Source organism: Podarcis filfolensis (assembly GCF_964270895.1).
Source record: "Podarcis filfolensis genome assembly, chromosome: 6".
Lineage (NCBI taxonomy): Eukaryota > Metazoa > Chordata > Lepidosauria > Squamata > Lacertidae > Podarcis > Podarcis filfolensis.
Genome location: NC_139609.1, coordinates 18,119,204 through 18,145,646, shown reverse-complemented (window position 1 = coordinate 18,145,646; position 26,443 = coordinate 18,119,204). Strand labels below are relative to the sequence as shown.

Below are 26,443 nucleotides of genomic sequence, written 5' to 3'. Positions count from 1 at the left end.
TAGGTTAGGAGATAAGTTTGTAGAGCTTCTAATGAAAGGTATATTGTTAGTCCAGATCATGGGATGCACAGGTTGTTTGTTCCCTCATGGTCCCTGGAGTCTTGAGTATCCTACCACCACAAACATATTTGCTTAGCTATATTTCAGCAGAAACTGGTGTCCAGGACTTTGACTAAAATATTTATTTACGCTTGAAGGCAAAGCACACTGTGCTCATGTGCTTTCCATTATGAGCTTCGGAAGAACTTTGAGGGGAAACAATGTTAGTTTTGTATTGCTTCCAATCATTACCAGCTGCACAAAACTTATTTTCTGAACCAGGTAATTCTCTCACCATCTGCTGCTGCCAATAGAAACAAGAGTATTTGTTATTGACACATGTCTATTAGACCTTTTGGCTAGTAATCGTCATAAAGCATCACTAGAAATTGGTTCAGAATCATTCATTATGGCATCTGCAGGTGTGGCAATTTCTTCTGAAAGTATATTTTACTCAAATGACCTCTTTGAATAACTTTTAGAAGCAGGCAGTGCATTCTGATTCAGCTGTGTTCTTATTTTCTGTCTCTGTTGCATTCCTTTTCTCACTCTGAGGTGCACATTTCATAGAATTTTAGGGTTGGAAGGGACCACGAAAGTTATCAAGTCCAACCCCTTGCAATGCAGGAATATTTTGCCCAATGTGGCGCTTGAACCCATGACCTTTGAGATTTAGAGTCTCATGCTTTACTGCAAAGATTTAGTAAGCCTTCTAGTTTTAATGCCCTCCTCCTTTGTCTTATTTCCTGTCATTGAGGAAGAACGCCAATTTCCTTTTCCCCCCGATAGGTTTTTTTATGTTACACTTAGGAAAGATGTACTTGCAAAAGAAAAAGATTGGCAAGAGGTTTGGTGTCAACACAGAATGAAAGTACTTCTTTACGGGAACTAGATAAAGATTTCGGTAAATAATGACTCAATGCTCCAAAGTTCAGGTAGTTTGTGAATGTGATTATTTTAAGAGGTTAGCGGTATCATTCTTCCCTCTCCTGGTGCTCACTTTTTCCTCTATCTCTGTGTATTACTTGCTTCTGGATGATAACTGCAGTTCTGTTGGAATTATTTGCCCTTGCCTTAGGGGACAAAGATTACTATAACACTGAGTTAAATCTTCTCTCTTTCCAGGACATCTATATTCCTAGCAGCAAAATAATAATAATAATAATGATGATGATGATGATGATGATGATGATGATGATGATGAAAGAACAGTATACAGACTTGAGTTATCATTTCAATCTTTTCATCTACAGTACTGTGATTTAGTTAAAGCAGCTTACACATATCAGTAACAAGATGGTACATACCCACAGGCTCACAATCTAAAAGACTGAATGCGAGAGGAAAAGGGCTTGGAAGGGAGGAGGAAAACAGCAAACCCAAACACTCATTCTACAGCTACAGTGTTCTCTTAACAACCAACTGTAATGGCAAAGAGAGGAGAAACCAAAAGTTGCTATTTGCTCAGCAGCGCCTATGGGAAGCCCTGTAGTTCCATCTTTCACTCTGCTATATTTTGTTGGAACTTGAGCCATAATTTTGAAAAACCAATTTTTAAATTTCTGCACATGCCTGAGAGCCATGCTACATGTGTAACACATTACATGGGGAAGCTGCCAGGCTTTGCCTGAGCACATATTTCTTGCTGCTATTTCAGTTCCCAAAACCTTTAAGGGAAAATCAGCTACAAGAGACAACAGAAGTGTGTGTCTGAATTTGCTAGCAGCTCATCCTTGCCTATGAACTTGGGCAGCTGGTGGCTGTACATGAAAGTACCATTACTAATGCCAGCTGCGGAGCTGTCTCTTGGATACGATCAGGAAGATTCCCAGAGGAAGAAGACAGAAATGTTACCAGAGCCACTTGGAACTCTGGCCACATAAAAAAACAACAACAAAAAAGCCTTGTTTGCAGCCATACTTCTGAGGTAATGTTTGAATTGGCTGTTATTTGGGTACAAACAGAAACACTTCCCCATTCTGCCTTAAACATTCAAGAAGGTTCCTTTCAAGATCTTGAAATGAAATGCAATACTCCAGAACTTTCTTGTCACAGTGCCCTCAAATTCCATAGGGCATAGAATCCCGGAACCTCAAATCCTTTTTTCTTTTTCTTTTCAAATTTATAAAACATAAATCCTTAAACATAACTTTGCTGAATTTATAGAAATCACAACCTTATTTTGGGGGTTGCCACATTTGCTTCCAAACTGATAGGCACTTAACTGCCCAAGTTTATTATTGATATTGTTTAGTCGTTTAGTTGTGTCCGACTCTTCATGACCCCATGGACCAGAGCACGCCAGGCACTCCTGTCTTCCACTGCCTCCCGCAGTTTGGTCAAACTCATGTTAGTAGCTTTGAGAACACTGTCCAACCATCTCGTCCTCTGTCGTCCCCTTCTCCTTGTGCCCTCAATCTTTCCCAACATCAGGGTCTTTTCCAGGGTGTCTTCTCTTCTCATGAGGTGGCCAAAGCATTGGAGCCTCAGTTTCAGGATCTGTCAAGTTTGTTATTAGGTGGAATAATTTCTAGACATTATCTAAAACTCAAATTAAATAGTAATAATCTACAGGCAAACTGGATCTTCTCACATTATGCCAGTGATGTAGGAACCAGTTGTCCATTGCAAGATCCCATTCTCTTCAGATGAGTTTATATTTTGGAATGACACAGCAGGGCCACTTGCACAGATCTCTTCACCTTAATTTCACCTTCTTTCACGGGGACGCGGGTGGAGCTGTGGTCTAAACCACTGAGCCTCCTGGGCTTGCCGATCAGAAGGTTGGCGGTTTGAATCCCCACGACGCAGTGAGCCCCTTTTGCTCTGTCCCAGCTCCTGCCAACCTAGCAGTTCGAAAGCACACCAGTGCAAGTAGATAAATAGGTACCGCTGCGATGTGAAGGTAAATGGTGTTTCTGTGCACTCTGGTTTCGATCACGGTGTCCCATTGCATCAGAAGCGATTTAGTCATCCTGGCCACATGACCCGGAAAGCTGTCTGTGGACAAACGTCGGCTCCCTCGCCCTGAAAGCGAGATGAGCGCCACAGCTCCCTTTGACTGGATTTAACTGTCCAGGGGTCCTTTATCTTTTACTTTTCACAGTAGGATTTTCAGCAGGTGGGACCATGTGCTTGTCGCTATGGTATCGTATGAGTTTGCCTCAGTGGTTTCTTTGGTGATTAGGTAACATGAGCCAGTCCCTCAGTGACGTTTTCATTTCATTCCTTAGTTTCTCACTTCCTCTCTCCCTTTCTTTTCAGACTTTTTACTTCACTACAGTTATTTCCTCTTCAACCACTGCCTAATCTGATACTGGTTTGTACCTAGGATTATAGAAATACCCACACTTCCCCACCTCACCCCCGTCTAAATCTGCAATCCTAACCCCTTTTACCGAGGAGTAAGTTCCACTGAATTCAAGAGGACTTCCATATAATTATAAATGATTAAGCTTGCAGAGTTAGTCTCTCTTGGCTATCACAAAATTGGTTAGGATGCTCTCATTCCCTCTGAGCCAGGGCTTTTTTTGAGCCAGAACTCACTGCAACTCAGTTCTGGCACCTCTCAGGTGAGCGCTATTGCCCCTCTAAGAGAACAAGGGGCGTGTTCATGGTGAGTTCCAACACCATTCTTTCTAGAAAAATAACACCGATGGTAGCTTAGCATAACTCCCTCCCCCCCTAAACTGCGGCACTGAAAGAGTTTATTCTACAGTATACTGAGACTGTATATCTTGGGATATACAAAAGAATAAATCTGCTTTAGCTATAGCCTGTTGACGTTTATGAAAAGTCCTGATAACTTTGCCTAAGGTCAATTGAGTCTGAATTGGGTATATTCACAGTCCAGAGAGAACCTGGCAGTCATGGTCTTCTGAAATTTATGAAAAGACCTGTTAACTCTGCCCAAGGTCAATCTGAGTGTAATGGGCGCATACACAGCCAAGAGAGAATATGGCAGAACACTGGGCATAAATTTTATTTTGGGAAAGAACAATTTAAAAATGAGCATAAATTAGTTTCATTGGGGAAACAACAACAAAAGAGGTATTTCTGCCATAGGTATCCAACCTTGTCTACAGAATTGCTTATGTAAATGTTGGGATATGGTATAAAGGCAAGCTATTAGATCCAAGTTTGCCATGCTTGAATTCCCTTCCAATAAATGGATTGCTGACTGACTTCCTGGGGATAAGATGGGGGGGAGGGGATATGAAGTATGCTGCAGGCTTGAATGAATTTCTATATACACACTAGAATCTGAATACCGCCTAATTTTACGCTGTGGGCAAAATCAGTGAGCCATCATAATCTTGATCAGACATAAGCTGCCTCTTGGTAGTGCATTGCATATTTCCAATCCAAATAGCATTCACTGAACAAATCCTGCCTGCTTGGGAAAATGTTTCCTGCTGAAATAGTACCATTAAGACTGCATGTGGCGGTCCCATTATTTGGATGTGGTCTTTCTGTGTCTGTTGCTACCTGATCCTTTAACACAGTGCTTCCCAAAGTGGATGATACCACCCCCGGGGGACACTGGAAGGACTCAGAGAGGCAGTAGTAGACTTGGAGGGAGCATTGAATAAAAATAAGGGGGCGGTGGAAGCATAAGGAAAGAAGAGAAGGAAATTTTGAAAATTCGTACCACCTGTTATGTAATGACACCACCAGGTTGGGTGCCATTGTGGGACATTGACCATGCCTCGTGTTGGAGGCCAGGGGTTTCCCCGGGCTTGGATGAACTGTTTTCAGCTTCACCCAGGCCCAGGAAGTGGATCATAGCTTGTCTGCCTATTTACAACTTCATCTTTCTTTACTATGTTGTAGGATGTAGGGACGCGGGTGGCGCTGTGGGTTAAACCACAGAGCCTAGGACTTGCCGATCAGAAGGTCAGTGGTTCGAATCCCTGCGATGGGGTGAGCTCCCGTTGCTCGGTCCCTGCCAACCTAGCAGTTCGAAAGCACGTCAAAGTGCAAGTAGAAGGAAGGTAAACGGCGTTTCCGTGCGCCGTTCTGGTTTGCCAGAAGCGGCTTTGTCATGCTGGCCACATGACCCGGAAGCTGTACGCCGGCTCCCTCGGCCAATAAAGCGAGATGAGCGCCGCAACCCCAGAGTCGGCCCCGACTGGACCTAATGGTCAGGGGTCCCTTTTCCTAGGATGTAGGTAGACATATTGATACAAAAAAGAATGCAAATTTGTTAATGCATCTTCATTTGCTCGCTTAAAGAAGGTAGATTTTTGGAGGGCATTGAGTAATTTTTCTCTTAAAAAGGGGTGGTAGGCCAAATGAGTTTGGGAACCTCTGCTTTGACAGAAGGTAAAAAGAAAAGGTAAAGGACCCCTGGACGGTTAAGTCCAGTCAAAGGCAACTATGGGGTTGCGGCACTCATCTCGCTTTCAGGCCAAGGGAGCTGGCGTTTGTTCACAGACTGCTTTCCGGGTCATGTGGCCAACATGACTATACCGCTTCCAGTTCAACAAAACACCGTGACGGAAACCAGAGTGCATGGAAACATCGTTTACCTTTATGCCACAGCGGTACCTATTTATCTGCTTGCACAGACATGCTTTTGAACTGCTAGGTTGGCAGAAGCTGGGACGGGGCAACGGGAGCTCACTCCGTCGTGGGGATTCAAACCCCAGACCTTTCCATTGGCAAGCCCAAGAGGCTCAGGGGTTTAGACCACAGCACCACCCGTGTTTACCTTTACTTTTACCATTAACAGAAGATGCTTGGCACTGAACATTGGTCCTTCTGCATGCAACATGCATGCTCTACCTGAATTATAGTCTGCCTGCACAACATATGTCATATGTATAGCATATAGGACTGATCCATATGCCATGGGGAGCAGAACACCATAGACCAGTATTATATCTACTGGTAAAATTACATTTCTTTGTAAGGATTTCTTACAAGTGCATGTGCATGTCACAGCAAGCATAATGACTTACCTTACAATTCTCTGCAAAGCTTTCATTTCACCTCTTAACCCTTTTCTTACAGAAGCAGTTTGTGCATTTAGCCACAAGTCATTGTGATTACCCGTTGGGTGATGTGTTATTATGCATATGTATCAGTCCTTTGCAGATTCATCTTAATATATGAAATTCACTAACAGTTGCAGTGTCAAAGTTAGGGATTTCAAATAAAGTTCATTTGAAGAATTGATTTCCATTGTTGTGTACGCAGCACCTGATGTTCTCTGCTAAGCATAAATACAGCATGTAGAACCTAGGAATGAGGCAAATGAGCTAATTGCATTTGCTTGCAAAATCCATATCCATGCCCATTCTGTGTCCACGTTTAAAAGCCCTGGCAGCTAGTCTTCAGCACCTGGTAATTTTTATTCACCTGGTCTTGCTTCTGGGACCACACAATTCTACGTAACTGAACAAGGGACATAAGCTGATAATAATAGCATTTCTTCACTGCACAGTCAAATTCACAGTGTTGATTAACAAAATATGGTGGTTTAAATCCCTTTTTAGGTTTAAACCCCTAAAAAATGGCTGTAATGCAGCAAGTTCTCTAACAGAAAATGTAATTTCTCTAACAGAAAATATCAGGAATGGGGAGAAAATTACGAGACCCTTGTACAACTTTTATTTCAGCTGCTTAGTAGATCCTACCAATTCCAAGGTGTCTGTCAGCTTTTGAGATACAGTGGTACCTCGGATTAAGTACTTAATTCATTCTGGAGATCCATTCTTAACCTGAAACTGTTCTTAACCTGAAGCACCACTTTAGCTAATGGGGCCTCCTGCTGCTGCTGCGCCACCGGAGCACGATTTCTGTTCTCATCCTGAAGCAAAGTTCTTAACCCGAGGTACTATTTCTGGATTAGCGGAGTCTATAACCTGAAGTGTATGTAACCTGAAGCGTATGTAACCCGAAGTACCACTGTAAAGGGGTAATATTAATATTGAAATACATGAATTTTAAAGACACCTAGAAGTCACTTTTAAAGAACACACAGAACATAGCATGAAATGGAGTACATTATTTAAAGTTTTCTTTTTTTCCCTACCCTGCTCCTTTGGTCATATCTGGAAAAACGGCAGTCCACTATCTAAACTGATGTAGCACAAGAAGGAAAAGTATTTGCAGGGTGGGGGTACACTTCAGTACAAGTTCTGAGAGCCCCTCCACATTCATCCTGGTTAGCTTGCACAAAACTTAATGGAGGTTATATCCCGCCTTCACTAAATATTTGCTTTGCTTTCTTTGTGGGGCTGCTATACAACAATAAGTGTTTGTATTTGCTTGCAGGGTGCTTACAATTCTTCCCTTAGTCACCTCACAATTTTTAGTGCATTCAGGGCCGTCTTTACCCGGGGGTGCAAGGGGTGCGGGGCACCGGGGCGCTGAATTCTAGGGGGCAGCAGGCCCCTGCCGCTGAAGCTGCCTAAGCGTATTGTATTGAGCTGCTTTGCGGCAGCGGGGTCAGCGGCACCTTTGACACGACTGATCCTGCGCCACCTGCTTGCTAATGCTGCTGCAGGGAGAGTTCTGTGGAAAGCCTCGCTCACCAAAGCTGGAAGGAGGGGGAGTGACAGGAAAGAGGGAGAGACAGACAGAAAGAGAACCCGCCTATATAGTGACAGGAGTGTGCACAGGCTCTGGAACCTTCCCAAAAACTCGTATATGTGCGCTCGCAAGGGCCCTCTCAGCTCCTCTAGAAATAAGGTTGCTCCCACAGTGAAAGACTGCCCGAGATGGCTCTCTTACGCATGCGCACAATGCCCGCCCACCTCATTTTTCAGAAACCTCCCTACGACCATAAGCACATGCATGGAGTCTTTACACTGATTCCCAATGTGTTCTTTGTCTTCTTTAGAATAGCTGGTTTTAAACAAAACACACACACAAACTCCTTTTGGAGCCGTGCAATTGGAGCGCTATTTATCAAATGATAATAGTGACATAAGGCATAATAAAAGTTAATTTGGGGGCTAAACTAAATTTGGGGGCGCTGGGTGGATCTGTGCACCCTGGTGGTGCATATGCTAAGGACAGCCCTGGGTTCATTTCCCCAACACTTTCCAAAGCACAGAAAGCCCTTTATAAAAAGAGGACTCGTTGCACCAGGGTAACAGAGTGCATTGATTCCCCAAACCTAAAATTCTGATGTGCAACTGAATCCCTCCTGCAAAATACTGACATTCTGGAGCAGTTCCTGTCTACAAGTTCTTCTAACGACCAGGTGGGAAGAAAAGGAAAGAAGGAACCAAAATTTTCTGCCATGTTTGTGAATTGTGAAATATTACTATGTTGACAACAAGTGTATTTCGATGTGTGCCAAAGATTTGATCCCCTTCCAAGCATAATTGTCCTAGTATGTATCTACCCCTAGTTACAGGTGTTGTTTTTGTTTTTATTCATTCTTTTCTTTACATAGTATTTGTGGAATTCAACATCTGGAACGAGCAGGAAACAAGCTGACACTCTTTGACTCCCTTTATTTCTGCATAGTGACATTTTCCACTGTGGGCTTTGGGGATGTTACTCCCAAGATCTGGCCTTCAAAACTGCTCGTTGTCATTATGATCTGTGTTGCCCTTGTGGTGTTGCCAATACAGGTAATTTTTTTCCCCTCGTTATAAAAAAGGGGCGGGGTAAATAGGGATGCATTGTTAAAAGTGAAATGTCCATTTTACACCATCTTTTCAAAATTGCCATATACGTATTCTTCCATTTATGTACAAAGCATCAGTTTCTGGTTTTCCTCTTTACTGGAGAAGGTTTCTGTTGACATTGAAACAAGCACTGAATACATTTTTCACATCTGCTTGGGATGAGTGAGCTTTTGTCTTTGTTCCATTGAAGCATGTATGGATGTATGCAACTACCATATTTTTCGCTCTATAGGACACACCCGAGCAAAGGACGCACCTAGTTTTTAGAGGAGGAAAACAAGTAAAAAATATTCTGAATCAAATCAGTGTCGGGGCTGAAGGGGGAAGCCTGGGGTTTCCCCATAAAGCCCCACCATCTCCAATCTAGAACAGCGAGACGGAGCGCTGCGCAGCACTCCGTCTCTCTGTTCTGGCTTCGGGGACAGCCTTTCAAGCCTCTGCAGGCACCCCGCTGCCCTGCGGAGGCTTTGCGCCATAGGTCCTGCTGCACTCCAAAGGCTTCAGGCGGCTATCCCTGAAGCCTGGAGAGTGAGAGGGGTCGGTGCGCGCCGACCCCTCTCGCTCTCCAGGCTTCAGCGAAAGCAACACGTAGCCTCCGGAGCGCGGAGGGAGCACTCCCTCTGCGCTTTGGAGGCTTCGCATTGCTTTCACTGAAGCCAAGGAGCCTGCATTCACTCCATAGGATGCACAAACATTTCCCCTTCATTTTTGGAGGGGAAAAAGTGCGTCCTATAGAGCGAAAAATACGGTAAATCATATTCCGTGCAGTCCCCTTGAAATCAATAGAGTTAAACTAGTATCATGCCCACTGATTTCACTTGGTCCACTCTGAGTGTACCTTGGCTAGTTTAAATCCCTAGATCCTATACCTTACTTTTGGAAGAAATTAGTTGTTGTTACTGAGAGGTATTTAATGAATTAAAATGTATTTAACTTGTATTCTGTATTTCTTGTTTAGTTTAAGAGAGACTGGATGAGGAACCAAAAATACCTGTTTCAGAAGCAGAATGTGTATGTGTGTGTGTGTTGCTGATTCCTTGCTTCTCCTCACTCCTAACCCGAAACCCCACCCCTCTCACACACTCACTTCCCTTTTATTTTATTTATTTTGCAAGCGCATCTCTGGCTGGTTTTAATTTCCATCCAGATCTTTATTGCTTAGCCGAAGGCATCGCGAGTCATTCGACAGTGCAGTAAAAATGTGGAATGTGATTAAAACATAAATTCATTGCATCCACACAGAATGATGCACTGAGTTCAGAAATTTGATACAGATTGTAAACAATTATTTAAAAAAAAAACTTCACTAGGAATTTAATTTTCAATGTTTATTTCATCTTTAACATAAAATGCAGGTATAATATTCCTCACTCCACACGAGACAGGGGGAATTGGAACCTGTCAACCACAGTCAACCAATTAATTACTTTTATGTATTTAGGATATTCGTTGGCTATTCTTCAGCAAAAGCTTCTCAAATCAGCTTACAGTAATAAAGGCAATAAAATTCTTGGAGGGATTCTTTGAGGGAAGCCATGACTGTTTAAAGTGGTATGATACTGCTTTAAATGTATGGTGCAGCTGTAGCCTTTGATCCAATAAGGAGTTCACTGTGTGTTTCTGCACACAAGGCACAAGCACACGAAGTCATTGCAAGTTAGAAACCCTGGGCATTTTGATGGTGGTTCTTGCCCATGATATTTGCTTAACGATGAGGATTTGTTTAGTACAGTCACACCTTGGATCCCAAACGCCTTGATACTTGGACGTTTTGGCTCCCAAACGCTGCAAACCCGGAAGTGAGTGTTCCAGTTTGCGAATGTTCTTCAGAACCCAAACGTCCGATGGAGCTTCTGTGGCTTCTGATTGGCGGCAGGAGCTTCCAGCAGCCAATCAGAAGCTGCACTTTGGTTTCCGAACATTTTGAAAGAGGAACGGACTTCCGAAATGGATTCCGTTTGACTTCCAAGGAATGACTGTATTAGAAACCCATAACAATATAATAAACTCCTGGCATCATTTACAGTTTATGATTTAGCCTTTGGCAAGCATGCACACTGTGCTCTGTGGCTCAAGACATTTCACACCACAATCTTACCTCTCCTATCAGAGCCACTCTTCACATTTGGAAACATACCTTTCAGTTCAGGGATTGTACTTCTTCAGAATGCAGTTGGAAAACCGTATCAAAAATTCTAGCTTTCCAAATGCAAGTAGATTAGGCTATAGCCCAATCCTCTGCCTGAAGTTCTACCTTTGCAGAACTAAGAAGCTTTACTGTGAAGGGAGCCTCTAAACCTGTGAATTTGGATTTGCTTTTTGCTTTCATATAACATATATATTATAACTCTTGCTGACAGTTCTTCCATGCATGACTATCATTCAATGTGTGAATGAGCCATAAATCATCAGATTAAAACACCACAAATAAAAGTTTCTAGGCAACTGGACCATAAGGTCTCTCTGTGTCTGCTCTGTTGGCTCCAGGGGATCTGCGTATTTGACATTTGCACTGAAATATACATAAATCACTCTTACCTTTTTATTTTTTATTTTGCAGTTTGAACAGCTCGCTTATTTGTGGATGGAAAGACAAAAATCAGGTGGAAATTATAGTCGACACAGAGCTCAGACAGAAAAACACGTGGTGTTGTGTGTCAGTTCTCTTAAGATTGACTTGCTCATGGATTTCCTAAATGAATTCTATGCTCATCCTAGGCTACAGGTAATCCAAGCAGATCAGAATATCAGTTGAGGCAGAAATCTCCTGCAGACTATCTTCTAAAACGTTTAGTTCAGGCATGACTTGAAATGTTCATCTTGGCCACCTTCAGTAGACCAGCAGCTTTAGGTAAATCAAAAGTCAAGCAGCATTAACAAAAAACGATGTTATTCCAGATGTTCAAAACCGATAGAGCACCCAATTTTTCCTTTTGTTGGGGTTTCTGGAGCTTGTTTCTATTTTTATTTTGGAATGCTGAGATGTCTTTGGGAACATGTAAAATTCATGTTTCCTTCTGCAGAACCACAGATTGTTTTCCATGGCATGCAATGCTTAAAAAAACCAAACACTTTGCTTTGGGAAGTGATTTGAATTCATCACAGCGTGGTGCATAGCTTTCTACTTCAATATCTTGCTGGGCAGCTTTGGCATCAGTGAAATCACCGTGGAACTAAATAGCATGGGACCATTTCCTTTCATTTCATTTTTTTAGAGAACCTGAAAGTTAAAATAAATTGACTGTCATAAATGTTCCTTTCCCACCACCAGATTTTTCTCTACTAAAAGTTTTAAAAAACAAAACAGTGTTCTACTGGCAAAAGATATATCCATATAGCATTCTCTTTTGCTCTTCCTCTGTTCCTTCTTATATGTGTTTTTGCAGGACTACTATGTGGTCATATTATGCCCCACTGAGATGGATGCTCAAGTTCGAAGAGTGCTCCAGATTCCAATGTGGTCCCAAAGAGTTATCTATCTTCAAGGTTCCGCACTGAAGGATCAGGATCTGCTAAGAGCTAAGTAGGTCAAAAATATCAGTGTTATTCTTTCTTTCTTTCCCCTCTTTCCTTTGCTGTTTGTTACATTATTTTTATCTTCATTAATAACTGCTAGAGGCAAAATGGAAAGCAGGAGTTGCTTGAAATCTTATATCGTTTGGGATAGTCATTTCTCCTAACAGTGCCAAAAAACAATGTTTGAAATTCTAAGGTTTAGCAAATCAGTTTTGAATTTTACTGGTCCAAAATTTCTCTGGACTTTCTTCTTACTTTCTTCCTGTTGTGTTTTGCTTTCAAAACTGTTTCCGTGGGTCTTTGGGCCAAAGCAGAGAATGTGTGGAAGTGTTTTATATGTAATTTCTTAATTTGGTTTCATCTGAATTAGTGGAATTGCCTTAGGGAAAAGTACACCCTTAGAGGTACCTTTATGTATTATGCACAGGCAACCCTGAGTTTAACTCTGAATAGCAAGCTGCCAGCCGCCGTGACTCCCTAACACATAGTGCCTGTATAATAGACATATTTATCACATTCACACTAAAATACTTTGTGTGTGATATCATCTTTGGTGATGGGGGTCAAAGAAGACTGGCATCCCACAGTGCTGCTAATACATTGAAGGTGGATGGGGTTAGTTTCTCTTGAGAACAGAATGACAATAACAAGTACAGTGGTACTTTGGTTCACAAACGCTTTGGTACTCAAACAACTTGGAATCCAAATACTGCAAATTCAGAAGTAAGTGTTTGGGTTTGTGAACTTTTTTCGGAAGCCGAACGTGCTCCGGTTTGAGTGTTACACTTCTGTTTTGAGTGCCACACTTCCGTTTTGAGTATTACGCTGAGGTCTGTCTGTTTTTGCTATTTATTTTGCATTTTTGTTTTTGCGGATCTTTTTTTGTTTTGTTTTTGTGACTGTGTGCAACCCATTTCAGCTACTGATTGATTGATTGATTGATTGATTGTGTGACTGCAGTACATTGTTTATTGCTTTCATTTTATGCATCAGTGGTCTTGTTAGATAGCAAAATTCATGTTAAATTGCTGTTTCAGGGGTTGTTTTTAAAAGTCTGGAATGGATTAATCCATTTTGCATTACTTTCTATGGGAAAGTGTGCCTTGGTTTTGGAAAGCTTTGTTTTTTTGGAACGGACTTCCAGAACGGATTAAGTTTGAGAACCAAGGTACCACTGTAGGTGGGAAAGTATATTATGGGTTTTAGCTTATTTCCGAACCTCATTTCCTTTCTACCAGAGAAAATAACATTGCTCGGTTCAGTGGGTGATATCCAACAGTGAAGGGAATTAGTGAAATGGGAATAGAGGCAATTTTGGGGTATTGCCTTGGAACTTCAAAGGTTACCCTCATTGTGTCCCTCTGTCAGTGGACACAGTCATTATTGGAGACCTGCCAATGTGATTAAATGTTCTATTTTCAAAATTTCCCCTTACAATATGCAATGAAATTGCTTTAGTCCTTATTTTTAAAAAGGACTTGGAGCAGCTTTGGAAGCAGCCCATAGAAGCAGCAATTAATCATGCTGTACTTTTAATGTAAGGATTTTTCCTGTGTTTTAATTCTTGAGGTAGGGCATTTCCTGCTTTGTGAAAGTATATGAGAGCCGTCCCCATCAGGCAGGCAGATAGAAAACTAGGCTAACGTAATCGTAATGAGGTCACTGATCCTGACCTCACATCAGCTGTCTTAAGATGTCAGTCAAGTCATAGAAGGGGAAAGAATCTATCCATCAATTTATTTCTGCTTTTCACCTGCATCAGCTTTGGACCTGTGCTTTGCTTATGTAAATAATTCTGAATCTGGGGCCTTGTGAGGAATTATTATCTCAGAATGGTATGAGCACTTGTTTGACACTAAAAATGTAATCACCACCACTTCTGTTACCACATTCAGTTTTTCTCTGCTATATCTAGGGCTACAATGCAATGCTGGTGAGTTGCTGGTTTTTTTCCTTAAGAAAAGACATATCCAGAATCTAACAAGCAGTGTTAGAAAATGAGATATGAAAGCTAGGATCTAAATGGCACCTTAAACCTAGGTTATGGGGGCAACAATGGAATGTCTAGGTGCACTCTATAACAAGAATACAAAGCTGAAAATGAATGAACTGCAGCTAAAATAATAGGTTCATTTTTCACATGGTCTGGTTCTTCCCCGGCCCACCCTCCTAATATTCTTAAGAGGGTCTCTTCTCCAGTGCAGTACTGGACCCAGAGCTCAGAAACTGCTTGTAATAATAATAATAATAATAATAATAATAATAATAATAATAATAATAATGTAGTATACCCCGCCCATCTGGCTGGGTTTCCCCAGCCACTCTGGGCAGCTTCCAACTGAATATTAAAAATACAGCCACTCTGGGCAGCTTCCAACTGAATATTAAAAATACAATACAGCATCAAACATTTAAAACTTCCCTAAACAGGGCCGCCTTCAGATGTCTTTTAAAAGTAAGATAGTTGCTTATTGCCTTGACATCTGCTGGGAGGGCATTCCACAGGGCAGGTGCCACTACCGAGAAGGCCCTCTGCCTGGTTCCCTGTAACCTCACTTCTCGCAATGAGGGAACTGCCAAGAGGCCCTCAGAACTCGATCTCTGTGTCTGGGCTGAATGTTGAGGGTGGAGATGCTCCTTCAGGTATACTGGGCCAAGCCTGTTTAGGGCTTTAAAGGTCAGCACCAACACTTTGAATTGTGCTCAGAAACGTACTGGGAGCCAATGCAGATCTCTCAGGACCGGTGTTATATGGTCCTGTCACAAAATGTGCCTAGAATAATGGGAGTTTCAAACACTGCTAACAAGTGATTATGGGTTGATCCATATAATGCAATCCCATCCAGGTCAGGTGTACATTGAGTTAAATTTGACTTGCTCCCAGGCAATTGGGTATAGGATTGCAGCCATGGCATTATCAATGGCATTTGTATGATGCCGCATAGCATAAAATTCTGTGGGCATTTGCATGGGAGTAAAATCAGTTGAACGCACTAGGATTTATTTTTCAGCAAGCATTTATAGCATGGAGAGAGAATCTGTGATGCTCCAGAAATTGTTAAACCACAACTTCCATAATCTTTGATGGCTGGCCATGTTTGCTGGGGCTCATGGGAGTTGGAGTCCAAAAGACCTGCTATATGTTCTTACCTGGGAATACCATTGAAAACAGTGGCGCTTACGCTTGAGCAGACATGTACAAGATCACATTAAGAGGAGTAGGTGAGCTCCATGAACCTGAAATTGTCTCCTTTATTTTTTAAAAAAATTAGTTAGTAATTGCGTGTCAAGGTCCCCAAGACACCCCCACCCCAATAACACACACTTCACACAGTGGGGACAGAACTTACTTCCGAATTCCAGCAAAAGTCAGTGAGGGGAAACAATGTTGGGGAAAACTGGAGCTGCGCCACAGGCCCTAAGCTCCCAGGGGCTTACGCGACCCGAACCCGATTCCAGGGGTTTGGATGAAAGGATGGCAAGCCCCTGAATTCCTTTAACAGAATTCCCTTGCAGCAGCATTGGAGGGGCAGGCCCAGCCAGTCCTTACCCCTCCTCCAACCAATTGATAACCAATGCCTAACTGCAAACCTTACAAGTTGTGACGATTTGCTACGCAGTAGGCAAAAACCAAATGGCACCAGCCAATCAGCCAAATGGACAAAATTCCTACCAGGCCCCTGCCCCAATGGCAGACGACCCCATGACAGGCATAGCAAGGTCAACGCACAAGACCCAAATTAAGGGAGGGCAGGCAGGTGATCCGGTGCACGCAGCGAAAGACAAAGCAGATCGCTGCGAGCACTGTTTAAAAAACCTCTGTTCCCACCCCCAAATTGGCAACATCAAAATTACCCCAGCAACTCAGGCTACCAATCCCTGCCAGATTCATACCATCCCAAACTGCCTGGCAACAGAGGGGTGTCTTGGCTGGCCCCCACCACAACACGTGCTCTCTTGTAATGAGAACACGCTTTACAGGATACACTTCCATTTCCCTGGGAATCTACTATGGATGCATGCCTAGAAACTATTTTTTTTTGGGGGGGGTATTAATTACCCCAAATCAATTTGAAAGAAAAAAGTAGAAAGAAATAGTTTCTATATATTTTGGGAGAGAAATGGTGCTTCAAAAATCAGTGTTCAAATGCAGTCCAAGATTCACCGTTTTTGTCATGTTCTATGTGCTACACGGTGAACTTGTACCAAAAGACCTGTCCCTTAAACATAATCACAGGAATTTTATCCTATAATAAGCCCAAAGCCAAGCAACCACAAGGATGTACTTTTCTCCCTGCAAAACATGTAATCGAATGTACCCTTCACAAGAGCATTTTTAATGCTTTGTATGAGAGGCTGCATTGTGGGAGCTTAATAGGCCATATTATAAGAAATGTAGCCCAATAAACAAGGGAAGTTGCTAAGCAGCAGTACGTCTGTCTCTCTCTATAATGAGGATATAGTAAAAGATAAGAAGCCAGTAACCCTTCTAGTAAATGATGTGTTAGGTATGTTTTGGCTGCTAGTAACACACAAAAACCCCACCCTGAATCTATTCTGTTGCTCATTATCCCAATTTGCATACTATTCGGTAGTCTCTCTATTGAAAAATGTTGCATGTCAGGCTTGTGAAAATTAGTGGCTATGTAGTTTATCTTTTGTTAAAAGCAGCTGCATGGGAATTCTTTTCAAAGCCATTTGTTCCATTCTTTCCTGGAAGTAATTTTGGCTCTCTTGTTTTCAAGTGTTTAATGGGGGTGGGGAAAAAACTAATAGAGGACAGGGTGTGTGATGCTGATGGAGAGGACCAGGAAGATTTGGGAAGGGGTATAAAAATAAGATTGCTTCCACAACTGATGTGATGGGTGGGCTTTGGATTCTAAGCTCAGCTCCCTGAGCGAAATTGCCAACAGCTTCCTTCCTAGGATGCCTTTTGGATATTGAATAAATTTAAGATCCTGCACAGTTTGTGTTCTCACTTGTAGTGTTGGTCTCTGTGTGTTGCTGGACAAATCTGCCTTTTAAACCTTTTCCTAGCTACATACTCCAAACAATCAAGCATGAAAAACAGCATTTGTCTCCTTACATTCCGAGACCCTGTTCTCCGGAGGCCCTAGGCATAACTACATCTTACAGATTTGGTGCCAGTTCGCTAAAAGACCTACTACTTCCTTCCCAGCAAAGAGCTTTTATGCTGGCAAGACTAAATGCTTTCCCCTCTGCAGTGTCCACAGGTGGATACTTGCAAATTCCTTATCAAGCCCGCCTGTGTGCCTGTAATCAAGGAGTACCAGATTCACTGGACCATATTCTTTTGGACTGCCCTTTGCACAGCAGACTCCGCAAACAGATGCTGACCAATGACCTGCGACCCCCGGCTCCTAGAGAAAGCCAAATGAGGTTCCTCCTAGCGGATAGGGACAAGGACATTACTGCCCCGTGGCTTCCTTTTTAACCTCCATCTTACCCGAAAGGGTTCTTAATGAATCATCCCTCTAGGGAACAAACAGGGTGAAGCAGAACAATCTTCGAGAGCCTCGCTCCTGTCCCTTTTAAATTTATCCTAGTGTTTTGAAATGTTTTCATTTGTAATGCCAATAAAGGTATTTGTAACTTTTTCCTTTTCTCACTGCCTTTGGTCATTTAGGTTTTATTTATTTTTAACTTGCTTTCGTTAGCCAGCGTGAGCTTTCTTTTTTCCTTTTAAGTAAAGGCAGGTAATAAATGCTTTAAATGAATAAGAAACATTTGAATTTGCCCTACTCCATTGATATTAACTTTTGCCACTTGTGTTTGCCACAAGTCAAGCTTTGCCGTTACACTTACGAAAACATGCCATTTCTGTTCCTTCTACTAATGTTGCAGCAGAACTGCTAATCTTATTTTATCCAAAGTCCCTTTCAAGTTTGATTTGCTTACCTGACTGTTTCACGGTGTATTCATACAAAACCTTGGCAAGTCCTATCCAGAAAGATACATTGGCTTTACAAATTCCATGCTGGGTCATTAGGAAACAAGCTGGAAATAAAACTTCCAGTAATTTAATTAGGGACAAATACAATTGAACAATGTGATTCTGTAACTGTTCTGGAATTGTGGCACCCGGTTAGTTTTTTACTGGTTTAAATCTGTTTGGAAATCTGAGTACCAGAGAAGAATTTTGCTCCTGTGCCATTTCCTTAAAGATTTAATGCTGTTTAATAATAGCAGATTTAATGCTATTTTTAAATATTTCCCTATGTTTCACAAAAAGGGACACAGGTGGCGCTGTGGGTTAAACCACAGAGCCTAGGACTTGCCAATCAGAAGGTCGGCAGTTCGAATCCCTGCGATGGGGTGAGCTCCCGTTGCTTGGTCCCAGCTCCTGCCAACCTTGCAGTATGAAAGCACGTCAAAGTGCAAGTAGATAAATGGGTACCGCTCCGGCGGGAAGGTAAACGGCGTTTCCGTGCGCTGCTCTGGTTTGCCAGAAGCGGCTTAGTCATGCTGGCCACATGACCCGGAAGCTTTACGCTGGCTCCCTCGGCCAATAAAGCGAGATGTGTGCCGCAACCCCAGAGTCAGCCACGACTGGACCTAATGGTCAGGGGTCCCTTTACCTCTATGTTTCACAAAACACATGCGCCCACAAATTGTTAAAGTACTTCTCCACACTTCTGATGATGTCTCCATTGAAATCAATAGGCTGCGTGAGAATGTTTTGCTAATGTTTTCATATGATTTTTAGGATGGATGATGCTGAGGCCTGTTTCATTTTAAGTAGCCGCTGCGAAGTGGACCGAACTGCAGCCGTAAGTTTTTCTTCTTTCTTTTTTTCTTAGTACGCATTTGCTTCTTCTGCGACTTCATTATTTGTTACGAATACATGGGCAGAAATCAGGAAGAGCAGTTAAAGTGTGACCAGTTGCAGCAGCTGGATTAAAAACCACAGTTAAATATATATATTAGGGTGAACAAGTCTCCACTTGATTTAATGGCGTTTGAGGTGGGGCAAGAAAGCGCATCATGGTCTTATCAAACCAACTTCACACGCCAGCTAACATGGAGAGAAAGGCAGATTTTCACCATTCTTGCTTCACTTGAACATCACCCAGTTCAGACATTACCCACAACAGTGTGGAAAGTCAGTCCCTATGATCTGGTCTTGAATGACTCTGATAATGTACGGGTGAAGGTCTCGCATGACTCCTGCTGATGTCAGTGCCATGTTTCCAAGGAAAAGGGCAACGCTTGCACAGGAAGGAACCATAGCAAAAACCCTTTACCATCTGACCATTGGGAAATGTCTCCTCTGGTGATGTATTACTTGGACCCCATGTAATTTTTGAATCTTTTTTTACCTCCTCTATAACCAGTGCCTATGGGGAAGGGCCTTGTCGTGGCGGCACTGCTTATACCAACGCTTCCCCCTTTTTACAGTCTCATATTCATCATGTATTTCATTTGTGAACCTAGGCCCAGACAAGGATACTTCCACTGAATTTCAAACTCCTGAAAGCTCCCTGCCTTTCCTACTGAAATAGTCAAAAATTCACTGCTCTGTGGATTCTTTGATTTCACAAATGGCTAAGCTCAATGGCAAATGGAGGCCCAGCATTGCAGCAGACCACATCTATGTAGCCTATCCACCCCTCTCTCCACCTGAAAGACAATAAAAAGATTTAGTAGAAACTTTATCGATACCATAGCACTGATACACAAGGAAGAAGGCATGTAGTCTGCCCTCCATTATATTGATGTTCTATTACTTGACCATCTGGTCCAACAATTTTTTTAAATTTTATTTCCCCAGGCTTTTTATCATCTAGTGCAAGCTGGCTGTGCATTTTGTGTTTATTTCACTGTCCTGAGTTAGTTGTCACTGTTGTTTAACTGCTGTTTTATCCATTTTATTATTGTTGGTTTTATATTTAATGTTCCTTTCTGTCATTACCTTGTGGCAAGCCACTCTACTTTTTGCTGAGGGACAGCAGAAAACATTTTAACAGCCAAGGCACAGTCTGACCCCCTCCTTTGGTAATCCTCATAGAACTCTAGCCCAATGGTTGCCATTAATTTGATTCTGAATTAATTTTAGAATGAATTGATTTTAAAATGCTGTGTTACTTTTATTGTTGTTAACCGCTCTGAGCCCGGCTTCGGCTGGGGAGGGCGGGATATAAATTTATTTATTTGTTTGTTTGTTTGTTTGTTTGTTTGTTTGTTTGTTTGTTTATATTATTACTATTGCCTCTAGTATTTGAGACCAGACTAATGTTTGGTTATCTGGTGATACTGATAATCTGTATGAAGGGACACAAGTAAGGAATTGCTGGCATGGTTCCCAGGGGTGCAGTGGCGTTCCACTACTGACTACTGACTTTACACAGCTCCCTTGAAAATTGAAGTATGTTCTTCTTTCCTCCAAGTCTTTCTTCTTTTTTGTGTGTCTCTGTTGGGTAGTGGGGATGATCCAAGGAATGGGGATCATATAGGTTTGCCTCCAATCAGGAATTATATCCAGAACGATCAAACATTGGAAGGCCTTTCTCTGAAAGTGTGTAGTTCTTATTCTAAAATGTCAGTTTTTCAAATGTAATGGTAACGTCTGCCTCCAATTTTCACTTTTTTTTTGGGGGGGGGGAGTGTGTTGGCTCTCAGAAGGCTTGAGAATTAAGTTCTTGGCCTTTCCAATGTGACTTTCATGCTTACTGAATAGGGAAGCGTATTTTCACATGGGGTTAAGTAGCTGTGCCATGGAAAAATATAAATCCTAAATGAGTTCTGAAAAATAGGAAGCAACATGCAGTTTCTTGCTGCTGCCGCTTTATTCACACTAACATGAGTCATTATAAAATAAAAGAAACTTATGTTCATAGCTGTCAACTTTTCCCTTTTCTTGCGAGGAATCCTATTCGGAATAAGGGAATTTCCCTTAAAAAAAGGGAAACGTTGACAACTATGCTTATTTTACCTGCTTATTTAATCTATGTGCCATAAAAAAGTGGTGAACAGATTGCATGAGCAGGGCATATGCTCCTATAGATCACTTATTTACCAATTGTGAAATAACAACAGATGTAGCAATGGAACTTTGGGGATGGAGGAACCTGTCTTGCACCAGGCCAGATCATTTGCTTGTCTAGCCCAACATTGTCCTCTCTCACCAGCAGTAGCTTTCTGAGGTCTTAAGGAGAGGAATTTCTCATTCCCCTGCTATCTGATTCTTTCAAATCAGATTGAACCCGGTATCTTCCATATGCAAAGTGTGAGCTATATTCCATCCCTTAGTACTAGACCAATTCACCTAATCATATTTTCCTTCAGTGGTCATTGCAAGCTACTCCATGCATACCTTCCAACATAATGTGGACACAATCCAGGAAGCTGTCTTCCAGGTCCTCACGTTTGCCATGTGGCCTGCGTGAGGTTGTGGCCTCACCAAGAGCACTTTTTTTCACGCATGGCACCCCAAAAGTGTGGTTTGGGGAGCTATGCCCCTCCCCAAAGTGCAGCCTGAAATAGCATGAGATTGCGGTGGCCATTTTGACTGCTGTCCAGGGCAGTTGATGGGTATGCGATGGGTTGATGAGAGCTTGGCTGTATGAATTTGCTCTGTCCTCACTGATACACACACACACACACACACACACACACACACACACACACACAGCTACTCTCATCATGTAATTGTGATATTGGCTTCAGTGGTCTTGTAGGGAATGTTTTAAAAGTCAGGATATAAGTGAATGGTTATGGTTTATATCCAACTGAGTCATACTTGGAATAGACCAAATAGGATAATTAAATTAGTCATGACTAACTTAAGCCCAGTGAGGTCAATAGATCTTTTCTTAGTTGGATGACACCATATGTATTAGAAAGATTAGATCCTATTACAGTGTGTCAATTCATCTTTCTCTTACTAAAATATAAATATTTCTTTGTTACTTTTATAAGAGAGCACAGAATTCTGGTCATTGGGCTTTAACTTTTCAAACTCAACTTTGTCTCTTTCTCTCATTCTTAGTTGCAATCTGTGTAGTGGGTATCACGGGGGGCGGAATCTAAAGAAAATGAGATGCCACATATTAATATCATCTTACATGAACCATAAATTCTATATAGGCATTAAGAGCAAATATATATTTGATTAACTGGGATGAAGGTGCAATGGTTTAATACACATGCACCATTGTGAACTGACATGATAAGACCTTTTCCAACTATGCTGTTTATTTTACTTTTAGAACTGTGTGGGAAACATTATTCCTGTCACAAAACCCATCTTGTTGAAATAGTTTCTAATTCTTATCAATTTAAGAGTCAGGTGAGACTAAACCATGAATCCTACAAATAGCTTGAGAAAGCCAAACTCTGATGCACCGTCAATCTTTCTCAAGTTGGAAATGACTTGCTGGTACCGTCCTGAGAGTAAATATTGTAATATCGAAATAAGACATGAGGGCAGCTCAAAAACATCACAGGGAAAATGAGTTTGTCACTATCCAGAGGTGCTGAGTTCCATGAGACATTGGAGGGGGGCTCGCCACATGTGTGTGGTGTCACACATGCATCGGGAGGAGGCTGTGTAGCCTGGGGAGGCCCACCGCCATTGCAGGGAGTCCCGACGGGATCCGTCCCCTCAATATTGGGGGGGTTCAGCCCTGTCCCTGTATAATTTGGGGGGCTGAGCCCCTAAGAGCTGGCGCCTATGTTGCTTTCACACTGCTGCTTGGGCCCTGGTCCTTGGGTGTGTGTACATGTATGCATGCCTTTGCTTTACATGTTTAGTGCATGCACTTTTGACCTTTGCTACAGGATGCACCAGCCAGAGCATGGTCAGTATGGATACAAATGTGATTGCTATGTAAAGGGTGGAGTTTCCCTGTGTATGTTGACATGATTATGATATGGGCTGAATTAAGAATAAGTAATTATGATGAATACCCACTGAATGGGGGATTTAAGGTAGTACAGTGGTACCTTGGGTTACAAAGACCTCGGGTGACAGGCACTTTGGGGTACAGACTCTGCTAACCTGGAAGTAGTACTTCGGGTTAAGAACTTTACCTCAGGATAAGAACAGAAATTGCGCGCTGGCAGCACAGCGGGAGGCCCCATTAGCTAAAGTAGTACCTCAGGTTAAGAACGGTTTCAGGTTAAGAACGGACCTCCAGAACGAATTAAGTATGTAACCAGAGGTACCACTGTAATAGCTACCTTTTCTCGCTGACATCAGTGGGATCAAAATACGAATCAGGCGGTCTGAATGCAACTCTTGCAGTTGTGTATACAGTGAAGAAAGTGGGGGAAAACAAAACTGAACAAGCACATAAATCTGTGGAAGCAGGCTGCAACAGGGAACCAGGCAGAAGGCCTTCTCGGTAGTGGCCCCCGCCCTGTGGAATGCCCTCCCGTCAGATATCAAGGAAATAAACAACTATCTGACTTTTAGAAGACATCTGAAGGCAACCCTCTTTAGCGACGTTTTTAATGTTTGATGTTTTATCGTGTTTTTAATATTCTATTGGGAGCCGCCCAGAGTGGCTGGGGAAACCCAGCCAGATGGGCGGGGTATAACTAATAAATTATTATTAAATTATCAGTATCGTCACTTTATACAAGATGTATAAATTTATACAAGATGTATAAATTAAACAAATGTCATCTTCAGGCATACACTCTCAATAGCAAGAAAGGTGTAGGAGGCCAGCACTTGTGTGTATCGGCCCCAACTCCCCAAGGTTTCCATGTGTGCTGATTTCACCCTTTCATTTTCAGTCTTTCCACGCTCAGCACAGAGGTCCAAAGACTAGACATGCTTAAAAGCTTTCTTGCCAATGAGAGCCCTGCGTCATTCCAGTCGTGATGGAGGGTTGTACAGGCAGGCATGCTTAGAAGTCTCCTACTGATCTTTGCACTCAGTGCAGGAAAATTGGGGGCAGGGGAGGAAGAAGGGGCAAGGGGGTGGTCTGCCCCAGGTGTCATCACTGGGGGGGTGACATTCGACGTGCCGCGCGCCTGCGACTCCCAAGCCTACCCCAAGTCATTGGGGGAAGGGGCAGAGCTGCGCCGCCTTGCCGGTGGCCTTCCCCCCTTCCCCCTTCATTTTGACAGCTCGGGGGAGGCTTGGGAGTTGTGGGCGGGCAGCACGCCATTGCCCCCTGCTCCGGGCTGCTTCCTGGGGGGTGGGGGGAGCCTCCCCTGAGCTGTCAAAAGGAAGAGGGAAGGGAGGAAGGCTGCTGGCAAAGCGGTGTGGCTCCCTCTCCCCCGCCCAGGAAGCAGCCCACCATAGGCGGCTCGCTCTTCGCCCCTGAGATGCTCGCCCCACCCCATGGCCTCACCCTGGGTGCACAGCATGTGTGCCCCTCCAGGTGCCAAAGCAGCTAGCTCCGCCTCTGATTGGGGGTGGACCAGCACTGCCCAGGAACATTGGGGATGGAGCCAACACGGACACACCCTCTTGCCCTGGTACGCATTCCTTACCCTCAAAAGTTCAGGCGAAATGCATCAGAAAGGCTAAAGTTGGGGCAGGGACTTGGTAACAGCAGCATCCTCGACTCAGATTTTGTTTGCACAAAAGGAGATGGCAGAAGGCAGAGGTGGATGTCAACGGAAGGGCAGCCCTTGCCAGAAACCCCAGACTGTGAAGTCCTGCTGGCTCAATTCCAGCTATGACGGCATTGACCTAGAGGAGCAAATTTGGAGACAAATTTGCTAGAATACCATTGAGTCTTCCATAGGTGGTGCATGTTGCCAGATTAGATCTTTGTCCGCCTTTCCATGAAGGGCTATTTAAGACAGTTCTCAGTCAATGTATAATATAAGAATCATTTTTAAATACACTCAATGCCTTGGCTCTTAAGTATTTCATATTCCACACACACACACACACACACACACTGGGAGAATTTTCCTTTTTTAAAAAAAAGAAAATGTGTCACATTTTGAACATAAATGAAGATGGGTTTTATTCAAACTGTGTTAATATTCACGGGTGATTTTTAAGAAGTGGGAACAAATCATTTTATCAATATAAATGTGCAGATCATTTTGTAGCCTTTGGAACAAATGTTATGGAGAGTACAGATGATTATGAAACACCCTGGGGGGGGCGGGTACTGTAATTATTTTATTTATTTCATTTTTTCCCATTTCTAGTTTCTCTGATCTATAGATATAGTTTTATACATACTGAGGTATTTACTGGAGTTATTTGATCTGTAACTTCTCCAGTAAGAAAATCAGTTTTAAAAAAGCAACAATCCTTGGAAACACTCAGGGAAAATAGGATAACATGTTCCTTGCAAGTATATGCAGGTATTGAGTTATCTTATATCAATTCACATTCTTGGTTCATGTAGCATTCCTAGGTCTTGGCAGGCCCTTTTTTAGCCAGAACTTGCCAGAACTCAGTTCTGGTACCTCTAAGGTGGGCACCATTGCCATTATAAGAGAACAATAGAGGCATTCATGGTGAGTTATGGCACCTCTTTCTCTAGAAAAATACCACTGGGTCTTGGGAAAGGCCAGTCTAAGCCTTATGCGGAAAAAGTATTAAGTGTGACGTGCTCTGGAAAGTTGGGATCTAGCTTGTTGTTCTAGGAACACAATATTTTGTGTAGGGCATGAATAATCCTGGGTTTAAATTCTACTAGATATATATTTTGGTGTAGATGTGGTGTAGCTCATCTGAGGACATTAAAAACAAAACAAAAAATCCCTCCCAGGCAATTGCTGACATCCTTCTGTCTTGGGAGACAGTCCCTTTTATACACTGTTCTCTGTTTCTGAGATCTAGTTTCACTTCTTCTATGCTTTGTGAAGAAGAAAAAACCCACCTACCTATGTTTCGGGGTTTGAGTTGCACCCAACATTGGGGGGCTGATGTCACATGCGTGATGAACTTTCTGTGAGTGTGACATGCGTTTTGCATGTGTGATGACTGGGGGGGGGCAGGGAGCTGAGCTCCATCCCAGTGGACATTGGGGGAGGGGGAGTTGTAGAGGCCTCAGTCCCACAATTAACACACCTGTTGTCGATTTTTGTATGAGTGCTCTGTCCCTTCTTTTTGCTACCATATCCTGACAACCCTTCTTTTCCTGTACACTGAAAATGCTGGCAGGAACTCTGGGACTTGTAGTGGGTAAGAGAGCATGTTGCTCTAACTATACATCCCAGGATTCCCTGTCCATGTAGTACATGGTCTGGACCACCATTGTCTCGTTGTGTAGAATGTTGGGTTGGTTTTTTTGTCT

The 26,443-nt window shown here is 42.7% G+C and overlaps 1 protein-coding gene across 10 annotated transcripts in view; it reads left to right on the top strand.

Annotated features, from left to right (window-relative positions):
• KCNT2 (potassium sodium-activated channel subfamily T member 2) overlaps positions 1-26,443 on the top strand; it is a 217,809-nt gene that overhangs the window by 117,208 nt on the left and 74,158 nt on the right. For all 10 annotated transcript variants that reach the window (XM_083620256.1, XM_083620252.1, XM_083620253.1 and 7 more), the window contains 4 exons: positions 8,450-8,630; positions 11,248-11,412; positions 12,074-12,210; positions 18,931-18,994. In XM_083620256.1, coding sequence (XP_083476382.1) covers positions 8,450-8,630; positions 11,248-11,412; positions 12,074-12,210; positions 18,931-18,994 — 547 coding nt within the window. The remainder of the gene's footprint in view (positions 1-8,449; positions 8,631-11,247; positions 11,413-12,073; positions 12,211-18,930; positions 18,995-26,443) is intronic.